The 17,300-nt window shown below is 46.2% G+C and overlaps 1 protein-coding gene across 1 annotated transcript; it reads right to left on the bottom strand.

Annotated features, from left to right (window-relative positions):
* Positions 1 to 244: 244 nt before the first annotated feature.
* Positions 245 to 16,679, bottom strand: F2RL1 (F2R like trypsin receptor 1). Its single transcript, XM_055342307.1, has 3 exons — positions 16,546 to 16,679; positions 15,901 to 16,064; positions 245 to 3,058 (listed from the first exon to the last, which is right to left on the bottom strand). The coding sequence occupies exons 2-3, from the start codon at positions 15,980 to 15,982 to the stop codon at positions 1,947 to 1,949; spliced, it is 1,194 nt and encodes a 397-aa protein (XP_055198282.1). The 5' UTR covers positions 15,983 to 16,064; positions 16,546 to 16,679; the 3' UTR covers positions 245 to 1,946.
* Positions 16,680 to 17,300: the final 621 nt, after the last annotated feature.

Here is a 17,300-nt window from a genome sequence, read left to right as displayed (position 1 = left end):
GGCCCAGGATCGGGTCCCGCATTGGGCTCCCTGCAGGGAACCCGCCTCTCCCTCTGCCTGTGTCTCCGCCCCTCTTGGTCTCTCATGAATAAATAAATAAATAAGATCTTTATATATATAAATTACTGAAGGTAATTTGGCAAGAGTTACCAAAATTTAGAGTGGTCATCTAACTTTTGACCTGGTCATTCTACTTCCAGGAACTTATCCTAGAGAAATACTCACAAAGATGTCTACACCGATGTCTAATGCAGTATAGATGTTTTATTTTTTTTTAAGATTTATTTATTAATAAGAGACACACAGAGAGAGGCAGAGACACAGGCAGAGGGAGAAGCAGGCTCCTCGCAGGGAGCCCAATGCGGGACCCGATCCTGGGCCCCTGGGATCACACCCTGGGCCACAGGCACACGCCCAACCACTGAGCCACCCAGGCATCCCTAGATGTTGTTTTAATAACAAAAGAGAGAGAGAGAGAGAGACTTCAGGAGACATTGCTAGGGAAATGACGAAATGCATCACAATATACCCCCAAATTAAAGTCTGTATCTATTAAAAATGGAGGTCAGCCTATAAACACAGAATGGAAAAATATTCTGAAATGTTAAATGAAAACAAATATGAAGCAGTATGTACTGCATGGCCCTATTCATCTAAGAAGTATGGTGTGAGCATCAGATTTCTTTTTATAGGAATGATGCTGAGGCTTCCCATACTTTCCCTCAAAAAAACCCTACAAAACATACAACTCAAAAATAAGTCATAAAAAAAGGGGGGGAGTCATATGTTTCTACAAATCAATCATTACGATAAGATTATTTCAAAAAATCACAAATACAACAGTTACATAAATTCAGTTTGGAAAAGTACCCTGTAAATATATTTTAAATCACATCTCTTTAGCATTCTTTTCTAGAATGTGGTTCAAACCCAGAGAAGGCATTACAATTTCATATTTGTAGCAAGTGAAGAAAACTGACAATAAATAAATAATCCAACTACAATTCTGAAAAACAAGTGGTAAATGCCATTCTTACTTTGAAACCATCTATAACTCAAACTGAAGATTCTGAGTCAGTTTAAAGTCACACAAAATTTGTATTTCCACACTTAAAATCTTCAATGTACTTTCCTTGTAGTGATAAGGATACATACAAAAGTTCAAGGGACTGATAAATAACTGAAAGTCCTAATGAGACCATAAGCAGATCTTATTACAAGCTACACATAAAAGAGACACAAAGCAGTTTGCTTCTCCATTGGCACCTTGTCAAGTGGAAGCAGCACCCAGACCAGTGGTTCTCAAACCTTGGTGTGCAGGAGCATACGCAGCAGGGGCTTGTTAAAATAGTTTCCTGACTCAGACCCTGAGCCCTCTCATTCCTGAGTCTGATGAACCTGTATTTTTAAACAAGAGGAGGTAGGAGAACCCATTGAACACTGGAAGTCTATGGTCCAATCCGCAGATCGGACTGGCTGCCCTTGGTTGGCATGGAAGCTACCCTGACTCGGAGTAGCTTCTTCACCTCTTTACTTGCCCCATCTGTACAATCGGTCTGATCATCTCTGAGGAACGTGGAAGCTCTAACATGGCTGTGAATGAGCCCGGATGTAAAAGAAATGTAGTTTTGGCTGAGAACGGAGTCTTCGTGCCAACATTAGTTTTTACAAGTCGCTGGGCTTCTGTTTTTTCATCACCTTCTGAAAAGTCTGCTTCTTTTAGTTCCATTTCTGGGAGCACCTGCGTAGAGGAATTCTAAAACTGACATCTCTGTTAATTGGGGGGGACTTTCTTCATGAAACAGGGAAGCTTCCAGCAATCCTGAGAGGTCCTACATATGCGTGGTACATGGGGAGACCCACTGGGTTAGGGAACAACAGGAAAACACCCATCACAGTGAGTAGGCTCCAAGGCCTCCTGGACAGTAACAGAGGGGCTGAAAAACTCAGTAAGAGGTTTTGACACTGGTTGAGCTTGAAGAATAAGAGCTGGATTTCCTGGAGAATTTCTTTGATGTGAGGGATACTTGCATCTGCCTGACTGAACGGACACTCCGACAAAGGAGAGCGTGCTTGACATGGTCCCTGAAGTCTTGTGAAACAAAGTAATAGACGAAGGGATCAATGCAGCTGTTAAGGGTGGACAGGCAGAGAGCCACCATGTACAGGGCATAGACGTGGCTCTGGCTCCAGGTTTTAATCATGAAATAATGTACCACGAGCAGAAGGTTACTGGGGGTAAAGCAGATCAGGTACATGGCCAGGACGGTGACAATGAGCTTGATGGCCCTCTGCCTCTTCTTTCCCGAGTTTTCATCCATAGCAGGAGAGCGGAGTGTTCTGATCATCAGCACATAGGCAGAGGCTGTGAGGCAGGCTGGGAATAGGAAGGCTCCGATGGCCAGAGAGAGGAAATAATTGAACATGTCCCCCACCAACACTTCCTCAGGCAAGACATCATGGCAGGTCGTGATGTTAAGGGCTGGAATGTGCATAGTCTGCCTCATGACATACAGGGGGATGGTAACCAGCAGTATCAGCAGCCATATCCCCAGGGAGACTCCCAAGGCGATGTTTGCCTTCCTCGCGGGGTGCACGATGGGATTCACTATGACCCAATACCGTTGCACACTGAGGCAGGTCATGAAGAGAATGGAGCAGTACATGTTGCCATAGAAAAAGCCAATGAGTACCTTGCAAAGGGCTTCCCCATAAACCCAGTTGTTGCCATGGATGTGGTAGGAGATCTTCAGCGGGAACCAGACCACAGAAAGGAGGTCTGCCAAGGCCAGGTTGGTCATGTACACCACAGCAGGGTGCTTCTTCTTCGTCCGGAAGAGAAAGACCCACAGAGCCATGCCGTTGCTTGGCAAACCAACCATAAATACAATTGTGTAGACAGTTGGGAGAAAGACAGTAGTCAGTTTTCCAGTGAGGATGGAGGAAGAGACGTCATCCACAGAAAAGCCTTGTTCCACTGTAACTCCTTTCCCAGTGATCTGCGACGAGCTGTCAGTCTTACCAATGAGACTTCTTCCTTTAGAGGTTCTATTGGTTCCTATACAAAAAAGGCAAAGCAGACAAGTGTCAGTACAGAGATCAATCTTTTAGTAGTAATTGTTTACATAAACGTACTTTGGGGCACCCGGGTGGTTCAGCTGGTTAGGTGTCTGACTCTTCGTTTCAGCTGAGGTCATGATCTCAGGTCCGTGAGATTGAGCCCTACTTGTTCCACGCTCAGCTTCAAGTCTGCTGGAGATTCGCTCCCTCTCTTGCCCCCCCCCCGCCCTGCTTACACATGCTCTTCTTCTCTCTCTCTCTCTCTCTCAAATAAGTAAATAAAATCTTTGTCTAAAAGTACTTTAGACAAAGCAGAAGGAGTATATAAAAGGCTTAGAAGTGCTTTCTTTGGGTGATGGGATTATGGGTTTTGTTGATTTCTTTGTTGTTTACAATGGTTTTTTTGTGTGTGTTTTTACAGGAAGGTTGTAGGGTACATGTGAAATAGAACATTGATTTCTAGGACTCAAAAAAACCTGACAGTATTTCAATTTATTTTTTACAAACTACCCACAGTTATTAGTTCCTAACTGTTGTTATAACGGCCATCTATCTCACTCTGGCTGGCACAGGATCCAGCTTGGCGTATCAGTCATTCCCAATTCCAAAGTCTGAAATAGCAAGATTTCAAGGAGCAGGAGGGACATTCCCTCTCCACCCACAAGAAGAGCACAAGCCATGGGCAGGGATTCCCCTGCTTCTGTGTGGGCCTCCTGGAACCTTCCTATGGAGGCCAGCTGGCAGGAAAGCCTGGCCTCGGAGTTACTGAATGGGTCAATGTACTATTTGTGTTCAGACAAATTTGTGCTCTTTCAAGCAAGTACCAGGACAAGCTTAACATTTTATGTCATCATCACCATAGTTGCATTAAACTTCAGGAACCACAAACAAATGGCATATGTAGCCTACATCCTGCCTAACTACACGCCTGGGTGGCTCAGTTGGATAATTGTCTGCCTTCAGCTTGAGTCACAATTCCCAGTGTCTGGAGATGGAGCCCTGTATCAGGCTCCCTGCTCAGTGGGGAGCCTGCTTCTCTGTCTTGGTCTTGCTCTCTCTCAAATACATGAAATCTTTAAGCATTCCCTTGTTTAAAAAAATAAACAAAAGAAGAAGAAAATGAGGGACAACTTGATGACACTAATTCTGAGGAATTCTGAGTGTCTTCACCATGTAGAGAAAACATAGCAAATTGCATCACAGCATGCCAGGGGGAGAGTTAAACTACTCACGAGTGTATTTGATAATTTTTATGCTTAGTCATTCCTCATTTCCTCTCCTAGCTTTGCACCCAAGTTCAGCAGGACTGTTCACTTCTCTTGAGGTTTCCCTGTTAAGAACTAACGGCTGTTAGCTTTGGTAGAGGAATAAAGGGTATGGAAGCCAGTACTTCATTTTTTGTTTACTGTAGATTGAGAGGTAGCTCCCAAAATGAGATGTCCATGACCTAATCCCTAAAATCTGTGATCATTACCTTGTTTAGAAAAAAGATCTTTTGGGGGCAACTGGGTGGCTCAGACAGTTGAATATCCAACTCTTGATTTCAGCTTAGGTCATGATCTTAGGGTCATGGGATTAAGTCTTGCATCAGGCTCTGTGCTCCATGGGGAGTCTGCTTGAGATTCTCTCTCCCTCTCCCTCTGCCCCGTCCCCTGCTCATGCACTCCTGTGTGTGCACTCTCAAGTAAATAAATAAATAATCTTTTTTTATTATTATTATTTTTTAAAGGATCTTTGCAGATGTAATTAAGGATCTTGAGATGAGAAAATCATTCTGGATTATCTGGGTGGGCCCTAAATCCAATGACAAGTGTCTTTATAAGAGAAAGGCAAAGGGAGAATTGAGAGAAACAGAAGACTGAAAGAAGAAAACAGTATGAAAATGGAGATAGAAGTTGAAATAATGCTGAGGGACAAGCCAACGAATGCCAAGGAACACCAACAACCACAATAAGCTGGAGGAAACAAGGAACAGATTCTCCCTGAGAGCCTTCAGAGGTGCTGACACCTTGATTTCAGACTTCTGACTCCCAAAACTGTGAGTGAATAAATTTTTATTGTATAAAGCTACCACTTTAATTAAAAAAAAAAAAAAAAAGGTGTGTGGGGGGGGATGTCTGGGTGGCTCAGCAGTTGAGCCCCTGCCTTCGGCCCAGGGTATGATCCTGGAGTCCCGGGATTGAGTCCCACGTCGGGCTCCCTGCATGGAGCCTGCTTCTCCCTCTGCCTGTGTCTCTGCCTCTCCCTGTGTGTGTGTCTCTCATGAATAAATATTTAAAATCTTTAAAAAAAGTAAATAAAGCCACCAGCTTGTGGCAATTGTTATGGTAGCCACAGGAAACTAAACACTTAGGATAGACCTGTCTCTTGTTCTAATTTCTTTTATAATTTTTTAAAACATATATGAATTATTTTTTAATTAAAAATAGTAAAGTAGGGATCCCTGGGTGGCCCAGGGCGCGATCCTGGCGACCCGGGATCGAATCCCACGTTGGGCTCCCGGTGCATGGAGCCTGCTTCTCCCTCTGCCTGTCTCTGCCTCTCTCTCTCTCTCATTCTATGTGACTATCATAAATAAATAAAAATTAAAAAAAATAGTAAAGTATTGCTATATATTATAATGTGTCTCAAATACTTGACTGAAACTAAAACAGTAAGAAACACCCAGTTCTAATTCATATTATCCATAATGGAAAAAAAAAGTCTCACAAAACAACTGCCTTTATTATACAGGCTACCCTCTAAGACTTTCTATTATATTCTGTTTCATTTTTATAAAAAGCCAGTCACCACCCTCTGTACTGACTTCATGACCCACTTACATGGTTTTCAACATCAGTTAGCAGAGTGACCGGCTTTGAAGCACTTCAAGAGGCTACAGTTGTTGCTGTGGTTGTTTCACAGACAGATGACATGTCTGGGGAACCCTCCCCAGGCCCCAAATGGCAAGGGTCCCCATATGAGATTATAGGTTAATTGTAGGCTTGTGTAGTAGCTTCTTTCTCACTCTCACAGTCCCTGGCATAGCCCTGGACATAGAGCAGGTGCTCAACGCACCTGAGGTGGGTCAGGAAGCTCAGCGAGGCCCACCACTGAAGGCAGCAGAGGGAATCACAACCTCTCCTGCCCATTTCCTGAGCACCCTGGCCTGATCCGGGTCATACCTAAGCCACAAAGACAGGAGCACAGCTGCACAAAATCAAAGTCCCTTAATCCTAGTAAGTGCTCTTACTGGGGCTCCCGTCATGGGCGCAACATCGGCTGCTTCCAAGACTTTACATGTAGTGACCTACTTCGCTTTCACAACAACCTTGCAGGCAGCCACTATTACCAGATCATCATTTTAGACCCATGAGCAGACGCACAAAGAAACTGAGTAACTTTCCCAAGGTTGGGCAGTTGTCAGGCAGGAGTCGGGATTCAACACCAAGCAGTCTATTCTGGAATCCAGGTTTCTCACCGTTACACCACGTCGCACCCTGAGGCCCTGACCGGAGTTTACACGCTGTGTAAACCTCGAGACCAACCAAACTATGAACTCCACACAACATTTCTTCTCAAACAGAAAGTTTTATTTTTTAAAATATTTTATTTATTCATGAGAGACACCGGAAGAGGCAGAGACCCAGGCAGAGGGAGCAGCAGGCTCCATGGGGGAGCCCGATGCTGGACTCGATTCCAGGACCCCAGGGTCACACCCCAAGCCGAAGGCAGATGCCCAACCGCTGAGCCCCACCCCGGGCGTGACTGACGGACTATGTCCTGTGGAACTGTGCCATCCAGCTGGGTCCTCCACCCCAGAAATAGCCCACCAGAGACCAATTCAGTGAGTTAGCCTGCATTTGTGTGGGACAGAGCCACCAAGATTCTAAAATTACTACAGAGAAAACTCAATTGTTTTAATGGGAAAAAAAAAAAAAGATTATATAGCTTGTTTTATAAAAGAGAAAAATCTAGGCATTGGTATCCACCAGTTACTAACATCACAAAAATGCTTGTGTGCCTAAGAAGCACCAGTCACGTCAACTTTGCAAAAACACAACAAACCTGAATCTGATCAAGCACCTGGATCCAGCCGCCAAGTTAATGGAAACAAAGGAGACCACAGGACACATTAAATATTACACGCTCAGCACAGTCTGCTTGAGATCCTCTCTCCCTCTCTTGCTCCCCCAGCTCATTCTCTATCTCTCTCTCTCTCTCTCTCTCTCTCTCTTTCTCTCTAATAACATAACAGACGCCTGGCTGGCCCAACGGTTGAGCGTCTGCCTTTGGCTCAGGGCGGGATCCTAGGGTCCAGGCATCGGGTCCCACATTGGGCTCCTTTTGGGGAGCCTGCTTCTCCCTCTACCTGTGTCTCTCCCCCTCTCTGTATCTCATGAATAAATAAATAGAATCTTTAAAAAATAAGAATAAATAAAACCTTTTTATTTTATTTTATTTATTTATTTTTTTATGATAGTCACACAGAATGAGAGAGAGAGGCAGAGACATAGGCAGAGGGAGAAGCAGGCTCCATGCACCGGGAGCCCGATGTGGGATTCAATCCTGGGTCTCCAGGATCGCGCCCTGGGCCAAAGGCAGGCGCCAAACTGCTGCGCCACCCAGGGATCCCCTTTTTTAAATTTTAAATTAAAAACAGTACTTATGACATTTATGAGTTGAACATTGAATATTTGATTATGTTAATTATTATAAGTGGTTATGTTTGATAAAGAAAATTTCATCTTTTATGAATACATACTGAAATATCTTAAGATGAAATTATATCTGGATTTATTTCAAAATAACACAAGGATTGGTATCTTCAGATGGTGGGAACAAAAAATGATGCAGTCGCTATGGAAAATAATCTGGCAGTTCCTCAAATGGCTGAACATAGAGTTGCCAGATATGCTAGTGATTCCTACTCCTAGTAAAGACTGAGGACAAATAAAAACACATGTCTACACAAAAACATGTACGTGAATGTACACAGCACTATTCATAAGCATCAAAAAGTGGAAACAACCAATGGGGTGCCTTGTTGGCTCAGTCAGTAGAGTATGTGACTCTTGTTTGGGATTATGAGTTCAAGCCCCACATTGGGTGTAGAGATCACTTAAAAATAAAATAAAAAGTAGAAACAATCCAAAAGTTCATCAACTGATGAATGGATAAGCAAAATGCTATATATGCATATAATGGAATATTCATTGGCAATAAAAAAAAGTACTGATACAGGGGCACCTGGGTGGCTCAGTGGTTGACCAACCATCTGTCTGCCTTCAGTTCAGGATGTGACCCCGGGGTCCTGGGATTGAGTCTCACATCGGGCTCCCTGCAGGGAGCCTGCTTCTCCCTCTGTGTCTCCTGCCTCTCTCTGTGGTCTCATTAATAAATAAATAAAATCTTTAAAAAAAAATACTGATATATGCTCCAATATGGATGAACCTTGACTATACTAAGTAAAAGAAGCCAGTCACAAAGGAATATATATTGTATGATTTCATTTACATTAAATGCCCTGAATAGTCAAATCCATAGATAGAAAGTAGAATATTTGTTGTTAGGAGCTGGGGAATGGGGCGCTTTGGGGAGAGATTACTAAAGGGGTAGGGAGGGTGGGGTGGGGCATTCTTTTGGAGTAATAATAATGTTCTAGGGATCCCTGGGTGGCGCAGCGGTTTGGCGCCTGCCTTTGGCCCAGGGCGCGATCCTGGAGATCCGGGATCGAATCCCACGTCAGGCTCCCGGTGCATGGAGTCTGCTTCTCCCTCTGCCTGTGTCTCTGCCTCTCTCTCTCTCTGTATGACTATCGTAAATAAATTAAAAAAAAAAAAAAAATTAAAAAAAAAAAATAATAATAATGTTCTAAAGTTGACTGTGGTGATGAATAAACAGCTCTGTAAATATTCTTAAAGTTACAGAATTGTAGACTTTAAGTCGGTGAATTGTATGGTGTGCAAATTATATCTTAATAGGGGCACCTGGGTGGCTCAGCGGGTGGGCGTTTGCCTTTGCCTCAGGGTGTCATCCTGGGATCCTGGGATTGAGTCCTGCGGCAGGCTCCCCATGGGGAGCCTGCTTCTCCCTCTGCCTATAGCTCTGCCTCTCTCTGTGTGTCTTATGAATAAATAAATATTTTTAAAAATTAAGTCTTAATAAAGCTGTTAACAAATATCACAGGGAGGAAGGCAGGAAGTTAGGGCATAATTATTGAACCTGAGTGTGGGGTACATGGGATTCACTATAATCTACTTTCACATGTTTAAAAATCTCCCTGGTAAAAAGCACATATCAGGTCAGGAAGGTTCATGAAAAGAGATCAAAATCTATTTTAAATAAGAATACTAAGATAAAGGGGGGGAAGCAAGAAATGCTTTAAAAAAGATATTTATCTATTTGACACAGAGAGAGTGAACACAAGCAGGCAGAGCAACAGGCAGGAGAGAGAGAAGCATACCCCCTGAGGAGGGAGCCTGACCTGGGGTCAATCCCAGGACTCTGGGATCATGACCTGAGATGAAGGTAGATGCTTAACCAAATGAGCCACTCGGGTGCTCTTTTTCTTTTTTCTTTTCTTTTCTCTCTTTTTTCTTTTCTTTTTTTTTTCATTCATTCATTCATTCATTCATTCATTCATTCATTCATTTATTTTACTGATTTGTTGGAGATAGAGAAATGGAGAGAGAATGTGGGAGCAAGAATTCAAGTGAGCCAGGGGAGGGAGATGGAAAGGGAGAGAATCTCAAGAAGAGTCTGTGCTGTGGGATGGGGGGCTCAATCCCACAATCCTGACCTTGAGAGCATGGCCCAATCTAAAACCAAGACTCAGACCATCAAACAACTGAGCCACCAGACAAAACCATTTCTATTTCATAGTGAGGAAAAAATTAAATGCACATATGAATTGTGAACACATATAAAGAACTGGGCATAAAAGCATTCCCATTCATGGGCTGTAATCCCCAATATTTGCCCAAGTATACAGAATATATACCTACTGATACTCAAGGCAGCATCCTCCACCCTCACTGCAAACAGGAAATAGGCAATGTTCATCAGCCACTATTCCTAACTTAATAGTAGACATTGTACTTACTATCCAAGAATACTGAAATGCAAGGATAACTACAATCAATTGAAAAAAACCAACTGGCGGAACAATATGCTTCCATCTGTATAAAAAAATTATAATGTATATGCAAAATCTGAAATTTAGAAGGCTATCCACCAAACTATAAATGGCCATCTCTGTGGAGTAAAAAGAATGGGGAAGAGAGATTCTTTTTCTTTCTTTTCTTTCTTTCTTTCTTTCTTTCTTTCTTTTTAAACTTCACAAGCCTCTATATTGTTTGGATTTCTTTGTTAAGGGAGTGTAAATTGGTATGATATTTCGGGAGGCCAATTTGGCAAAACATCAAAATTAAGTGTACTTGCCCCAGGATCTATCAATTTACGTAAAAGAATGTGCCCTGCATATATACTAGTTGAAGTGCACAGAAATACAGTATGTACAAGAATGTTTACCACAACATTCTTTATCATAATAACACAAAAATGTTAGTCTCAACAACCATTAAGAAGGAGACTAGTTTGGGGTGCCGGGCTAGCTCAGTTGGTAGAGTATGCAACTCTTGATCTCTAAGTCGTGAGTCCAAGCCCCATTTTGGGCACAGAGATTATTTAAAAGTAATTAATTAATTAATTAATTAATTAAAATGGAGATTAGTTCAAAAACTTATGACACGTCTACAGTGAATAATATTCCCCCTATAAAAGTATGGAAAGGGCAGCCCCGGTGGCGCAGCGGTTTAGTGCCGCCTGCAGCCCAGGGCGTGATCCTGGAGACCCTGGATCAAGTCCCAGTCAGGCTCTCTGGGTGGAGCCTGCTTCTCCCTCTGCCTGTGTCTCAGCCTCTCATTCTCTCTCTGTGTCTCTATGAGTAAATAAATAAAATCTTTTTTTTTAATTTTTTTTTGTTTTTGTTTTGTTTTTGTTTTATTTATTTATGATAGGCACACAGTGAGAGAGAGAGAGAGAGGCAGAGACATAGGCAGAGGGAGAAGCAGGCTCCATACACCGGGAGCCCGATGTGGGATTCGATCCTGGGTCTCCAGGATCGTGCCCTGGGCCAAAGGCAGGCGCTAAACCGCTGCGCCACTCAGGGATCCCAATAAAATCTTTTTAAAAAATAAAAAAAAATAAAAGTATGGAAAGATTGCCCTATGCTGACCTTGAGCTGGTAAAGGTAAATAAATAAATAAATAAATAAATAAATAAATAAATAAATAAATAAAAACTGTCACAGAGTGTATATAATAAAATCCTTCTATTGTTACAAAATATACATATTTGTGCATGAAAGTCTATTGGGACTGGAGAGAGAATGGGGGATTTTCACTGTTTTAAAACACTTCTGATTCATGCAACTTTTGGGAGAAATGCATGGAAAACTCTTAACTTTAAAACTACTACTTGTAGGGCACCTGAGTGGCTCAGTCAATGGAGCATTTGACTCTTGGCTTTAGCTCAGGTCACGGTCTCAGGGTTGTGAGATCAGGCTCCGTGCTCATCTGGGATCCTGCTCCAGATTCTATCTTTCCCTCTCTCTACCTCTCCTCCCTCTACTTTCTAAAATAACTAAGTATATAAATCTTAAAACTACTACTTTATTAATGGTATAATGCTTATTTTAAGCATCCTTCTGTGATCCACCCTCCCCATCAAACCAAGTACTTTGCAACTCTCCTCTTGTATCCTTTTCCCTAGGATCCCCTCACCCCAAATCTATTTGCTTCCAACCTGTGGGAACACAGGCTGAAAATTAAAAGCTTCAATTACCAGAGACCCCTCCCTAGGTATACATTAGCATATTTTCATGTGTTCTTTCAGGATGAACTGTTTTCTTCTCAACACTTGCCTAGCTAATAAAACCATAAGGTGGTCAAACACAGACTTCACCAAAACACCACCTATCCAGGTTAACTGGTAACTATGCACGAGGCAAGCAAGAAACCAAACACTTACCTAGAGTCTCATCTTCCCATTCATTACAGTATTCTCTCTTCTTACACAACACTGGAAATACCCCATGTGCCTATTCACAGAAGATTACTTTAAAAATTATGAGAAATCTTCCTATAACATGTTGTAGAGTTTAAAAATGTTTCATATTGGGATGTCTGGGCGGCTCAGCAGTTGAGCGTCTGCCTTTGGCTCAGGTAGTGATCCTGGGGTCCCGGGATCGAGTCCCACATCGGGCTCCCTGCATGGAGCTGCTTCTCTCTCTGCCTGTGTCTCTGCCTCTCTCTCTCTCTCTCTCTGTCTGTATGAATAAATTAAAAATCTTTAAAAAAAAAAAAAGTGTTTCATATTTAGGGGCTCCTGGTGGCTCAGTGAAGCGACTGACTCTTATTTTTGGCTCAGGTCATGATCTAGAGTCCTGGGATTGAGCCCAGGGTGGGGTTCTGTGCTCAGTGCAGAGTCTGCTTGTCCCTCTCCCTCCCCCTCTGCTTCCTTCCAAGCACAGGCAGCAGGCAGGTGCACTCTTAAATAAATACATACATACATACATACATACATAAAATATTTTTTAAAAGATGTTTTATATTTACTGACATGATACTGATGTTTCTATAATCCAATACTATACAAAAATATTTTTTTAAGATTTATTTATTTATTTATTTGAGAGAGGATGCCCATGGAGGGCGGCAGGAGCAAGAGGCAGGGTTTCATCCTTCCATCCGTGAGATCAAAACCAAGAGTCCACAGCTTAACAGATGAAGCCACCCAGGCACTTCACAAAAAAATTTTCTATGTTTTGGGCAGCCCCGGTGGCTCAGCGGTTTAGCACCGCCTTCAGCCCAGGGTGTGATCCTGGAGGCCGGGGATCGGGTCCCACATCAGGCTCCATGCAGGGAGCCTGCTTCTCCCTTGCCTGTGTCTCTGCCTCTCTCTCTTCTCTGTGTCTCTCATGAATAAATAAATAAAATCTTAAAAAAATTTTTTTTCTATGTTTTAAGTACATATTTTAATGACTGGATGTATGAAAGCACAGGAAAGGATACAGACCAAAATGCCAGCAGTGGTTTATTTTGGGTACTGAAAATGATTTTTTTTTTTTAAAGTAGGATCCACATCCAGCATGGATCCCAAACCAGGGCATGAACTCGTGATGCTGAGATCAAGACCTGAGCTGAGATCAAGAGTTGGGCACTTAACCCACTGAGCCACCCAGGAGCCCCGAGTACTGAAAGTGATTTAATTAAACTTCCCTTTTTCAAAAAAATTTTGTGGGGAGGCTGCTTAGGATTCCCTCTCCCTCTCCCTCTGCCCCTCCCTGCAATGGTGCTCATATTGCTCTCACAGAGCTTGTCTAGCTCACATACTACTTGTACAATTCTTAATCAATGACAAAGGGAACAGAAGTTTCAGTCTCTGGGGTGCCTGGGTGCCTCAGCCCATTAAGCCTCTGCCTTTGGCTCAGGTCACGTCCCAGGGCTCCTGGCTGGAGCCTCCCTGTGGGCTCCCTGCTCAGCAGGAGTCTGCTTTTCCGTCTACTTTTCCCTCCACCTCTGCCTGGGCCTCTCCCCCTGGCTCTGGCTTGCATGCTCCTCTCTCAAATAAATAAAACCTTTTTAAAAAAATCATCCTTAAAAAAAAAAAAGAAGCTTGAGTCACCAAAAGAAAAATAGAATGCATCGTGGGGGACTTCCCAGGCTTGTGACATGGCAGAAAGAAGCAAGTGCCTAAAATGAGCTCACATAAATGCCCAACTGCCACACCCCCCCATGCGGCCACTCTAAGCAAGTCCACTCACTTCATTCCTCATTCAGTATATACTGAGGTCCTTTAGAGAATGAGACTGCTGGACCATGGTGATGGAGATGACACTAGGGCCCTGGCCTCCCAGAGTTTACGATCTAGTAGGGAGAGGGATCAAACATATGAACACAAATACTGGGATGCCTGGGTGGCTCAGCAGATTAGCGCCCAGGGTGTGATCCTGGAGGCCTGGGATCAGGTCCCACATCTGGCTCCCTGCATGGAGCCTGCTTCTCTCTCTGCCTGTGTCTCTGACTGTCTCTTGGTCTCTCTCTGTGTCTCATGAATAAATGAGAAAAACACACACACACACACACACAAATACTTATCAGTTACGGTTGGGGCAGGAATGCGTATGTGGTCTGATAGAGTGTTTTCCTGGCTCCCACCCCCAATTCAGGGGCCCCCATCTGTAAGATGAGAAGGGGGTATTCTAAGTCTTCTGGGTGAGATCCAAAAAAGACGGGAAAGAAAATCAAAGGTAGTATTTGCCCTGCAGCACACTGAGGCGCCTGTGTAAAGGTCAAGCTAAAAGGGGATGAGCAAAGAGGTTATGCTAAGGGGCAGAAAAACTCGGAGATGCTCTGTTTCTTAATCATATAGTCAATCTAGTTTCATACTGGGGGGAAAGCTCCATCTACCTTAAGTCTGTCCTGTAACTCACCCATTTGGGGAAGTTGCCATGCAACCGGAACAAAAGTATGTGGAGAAAAAAAGCCCTCAAGATGTAATATTAAATAGTTCCAGTTAACAAGTAACTTGATTTTTTTGTTGTTGTTAAACAAGTTGAACATATTCTTCAGGAATCAGTGCTCCCGTCCCCCGCCCCCAGGCCCATCAATTTGTAAACAACCACCAGCCAGATAATCAGGGCCAGCCTCCCCAGGGAGCCGCCTGAATCAGAGAAGCATCATCTACACTTGCATATTTTTTTTTAAGATTTACTTATTTATTTATGAATGATTGAATGAATGAATGATAGACATAGAGAGAGAGAGGCAGAGACACAGGAGGAGGGAGAAGCAGCCTCCATGCCAGGAGACCGACGTGGGACTCGATCCCGGGACTCCAGGATCGCGCCCTGGGCCAAAGGCAGGCGCTAAACCGCTGAACCACCCAGGGATCCCCTACACCTGCGTATTTTCTTAAATGTGTGCACATACTTAGCTTCACCTCCGAATTTCACGTTTCCAACTTTAAAAGGCAAAGGCCAAACGAAAAGCGTTCAGCACAGCTGGTAACAAACGAATGCCTTCCCCCTAACGCCGGCCAGTACAGGGCACGCAGCACCTGCAGCAGCCGTTCACCTCCGGAGGGAAAAGAACCACATTCTGCGGTCTCATTCGAATCGACAGTGACTTGCTGTTTTACAGTGCTTTTATGAAGAAGATAAAAGCGAGAAACTGCCTTTTTACAGCAGGTCAGCAAACTTCGCAGGGAAATGAGAACCTCCGTCCTCAGGGTACCCCGGCTGCCCAAGGGGCCGCGCACCTGTCGGCGGCCCCGCCCCGCGCCCCCCGCGCCCCGCCCCGCAGGCGGCCGGGGCACACGCACCTGGGCGCCGTGGCACCGCGGACGGAGGCGCAGGGCCAAGGTCTCCCGGCCGAACGAGACGCCCAAGAAGGTTCCACCTGTAACTCGCGGGACGCCCGAGCGCCTCAAGCTCGAGGCCCCGCCCGGCGGTGCGCCCTGCCCCGGGCCGTGCCCGCGCCCCAGCAGCTCCGCGCACCCCGAGGAGGAGGTTCCAAGGGCGGAAAAGGGGGTCGCAGGAGGCGAGGTGGGCGCCCCGGGCCTCGGGCTCCCCCCCCCCCCGCTGCACCCGCCGACGCCCAGGGGCCCCGGGACCGGGACGCTGAGGCCTCAGGCCCTTGGATCGCGCCCGCGGCGAGCGCCCCTCCGCTCCGCTCCCCTCCCCTCCCCGCGCCCGCCTCTCGGCCCGCGACACCGGGAGGGGATGCCCTGCGCGCACCTGCCCGGGTGCAGCCCCGGCTCCTGAGCCGCAGGAGCCCTCCCCACCCAGCTGCTCACCTTGCACGCTGCCACTGCCGGGGACAGCGGCCGCCAGCAGGACGGCCACCCCCAGCAGCCGCGCGGCGCGCACGCTTCGCATCCTCCTGCTGCCCGCCGCCGGCCGGGCCCGGGGTCGCCGCCGCTCCGCCCGCCTCGCCGGTCTCACCGGCCGCAGTCCCAGCCTGACCGCCGCTCCCCGAGACGAGAAGTTTCAGTGAAACCCGAGCCTCCGGGCGCACCCGCACTCGGCCCCGCCCCGGCCCCGCCCCGGCCGGGGGGGGGGCTCGCGGCGCTCCCGCCCACGCGCTGCAGGTGCACGGCCGCGGGGGGAGGGGGAGAGAGGGGAGGGAGAGGGGGGAGCCCGCAGGGGGTGGGGAAGCCCCCAGGGGGAGGGGGAGCGGGGGGGGAGCCCGCAGGGGGAGGGGGAGCCCCCAGAGGGAGGGGGAGCGGGGGGGAGCCCAGGGGGAGGAGGAGCGGGGGGGGAGCCCGCAGGGGGGAGGGGGAGCGGGGGAGGGGGAGCGGGGGGAGCCCGCAGGGGTAGGGGGAGCCCAGTGGGGGAGCCGGGGGGGGGTTGCCGCTGAAGTAGCCGCGCCGGAACGCACGCGGCAGGAACGTGGGACCCCGCGTTCCTGTAGACTCGGCCACTCCTAGAACCACCCTTACCCTTTATTCACTCCTGGGGACCCGGGGTCGCCGTCCCTTCTCCTCCCCTTTGCTAAATGGAAAAAAGCCGGCCCGAGCTCAGGGACTTGGTCGTTGGTAATTGGTAGAGGCTTCCCGGTGCAGCCGGCACTGGGGGATGAGCCGCGAGTTGTTGGATTTTTTTTTTTTTTTTTTTTTTTTAAGGGATGAGTTCTTAACCTGCAGAGGCAAGACGGTGGCTGCGGAGACCGACCAGGCAGTGGGGAGCAGGAAGGAGGGCCCGGCCAGGGGTGAGAGGCGGAGAATCTGGAATTACGTTTCCGCTCCCTGTGAACTAGCTGCCACCTCCCTGTGAACAAGCCGCTTCACCACCTTCTAGGCTCATTTCCTCTTCCGTGAGATGCAGCAGGGAGGTGTTAGTTGGGACAGCCACATTAAGTGCCAAGAGCTAATGACTTGGAACTAATTTAATCCTAACAGCGAACTGTGCATTACGTGTATGCTCATTATTGCCATTTTACAGATGAGGAAATGGAGTTTAGAAAGGCAGGGTAAATTGCTCACAGTTATGCAGTTTATAGGCATAGTTTATAAACGCTCCCCACATTTAATATCTAGTCTATGGCCGCCTCTTTTTTCTTTTCTTTCTTTTTAAAAAGATTTTATTTATTTGACAGGGAGCATAAGCAGGGGAAGCAGCAAGCAGAGGGAGGAGCAGGCCCCAGGCTCGGGCTCCGGCTCTGCAGGGAGCCTGGGATCATGAGCTGCCCTAACGC

This window comes from Nyctereutes procyonoides, unplaced genomic scaffold (genome assembly GCF_905146905.1).
Source record: "Nyctereutes procyonoides isolate TBG_1078 unplaced genomic scaffold, NYPRO_anot_genome, whole genome shotgun sequence".
Taxonomy (NCBI): Eukaryota; Metazoa; Chordata; class Mammalia; order Carnivora; family Canidae; genus Nyctereutes; species Nyctereutes procyonoides.
The sequence above is the reverse complement of the archived record's forward strand: the minus strand, read 5'-3'. Positions and strand labels throughout refer to the sequence as shown.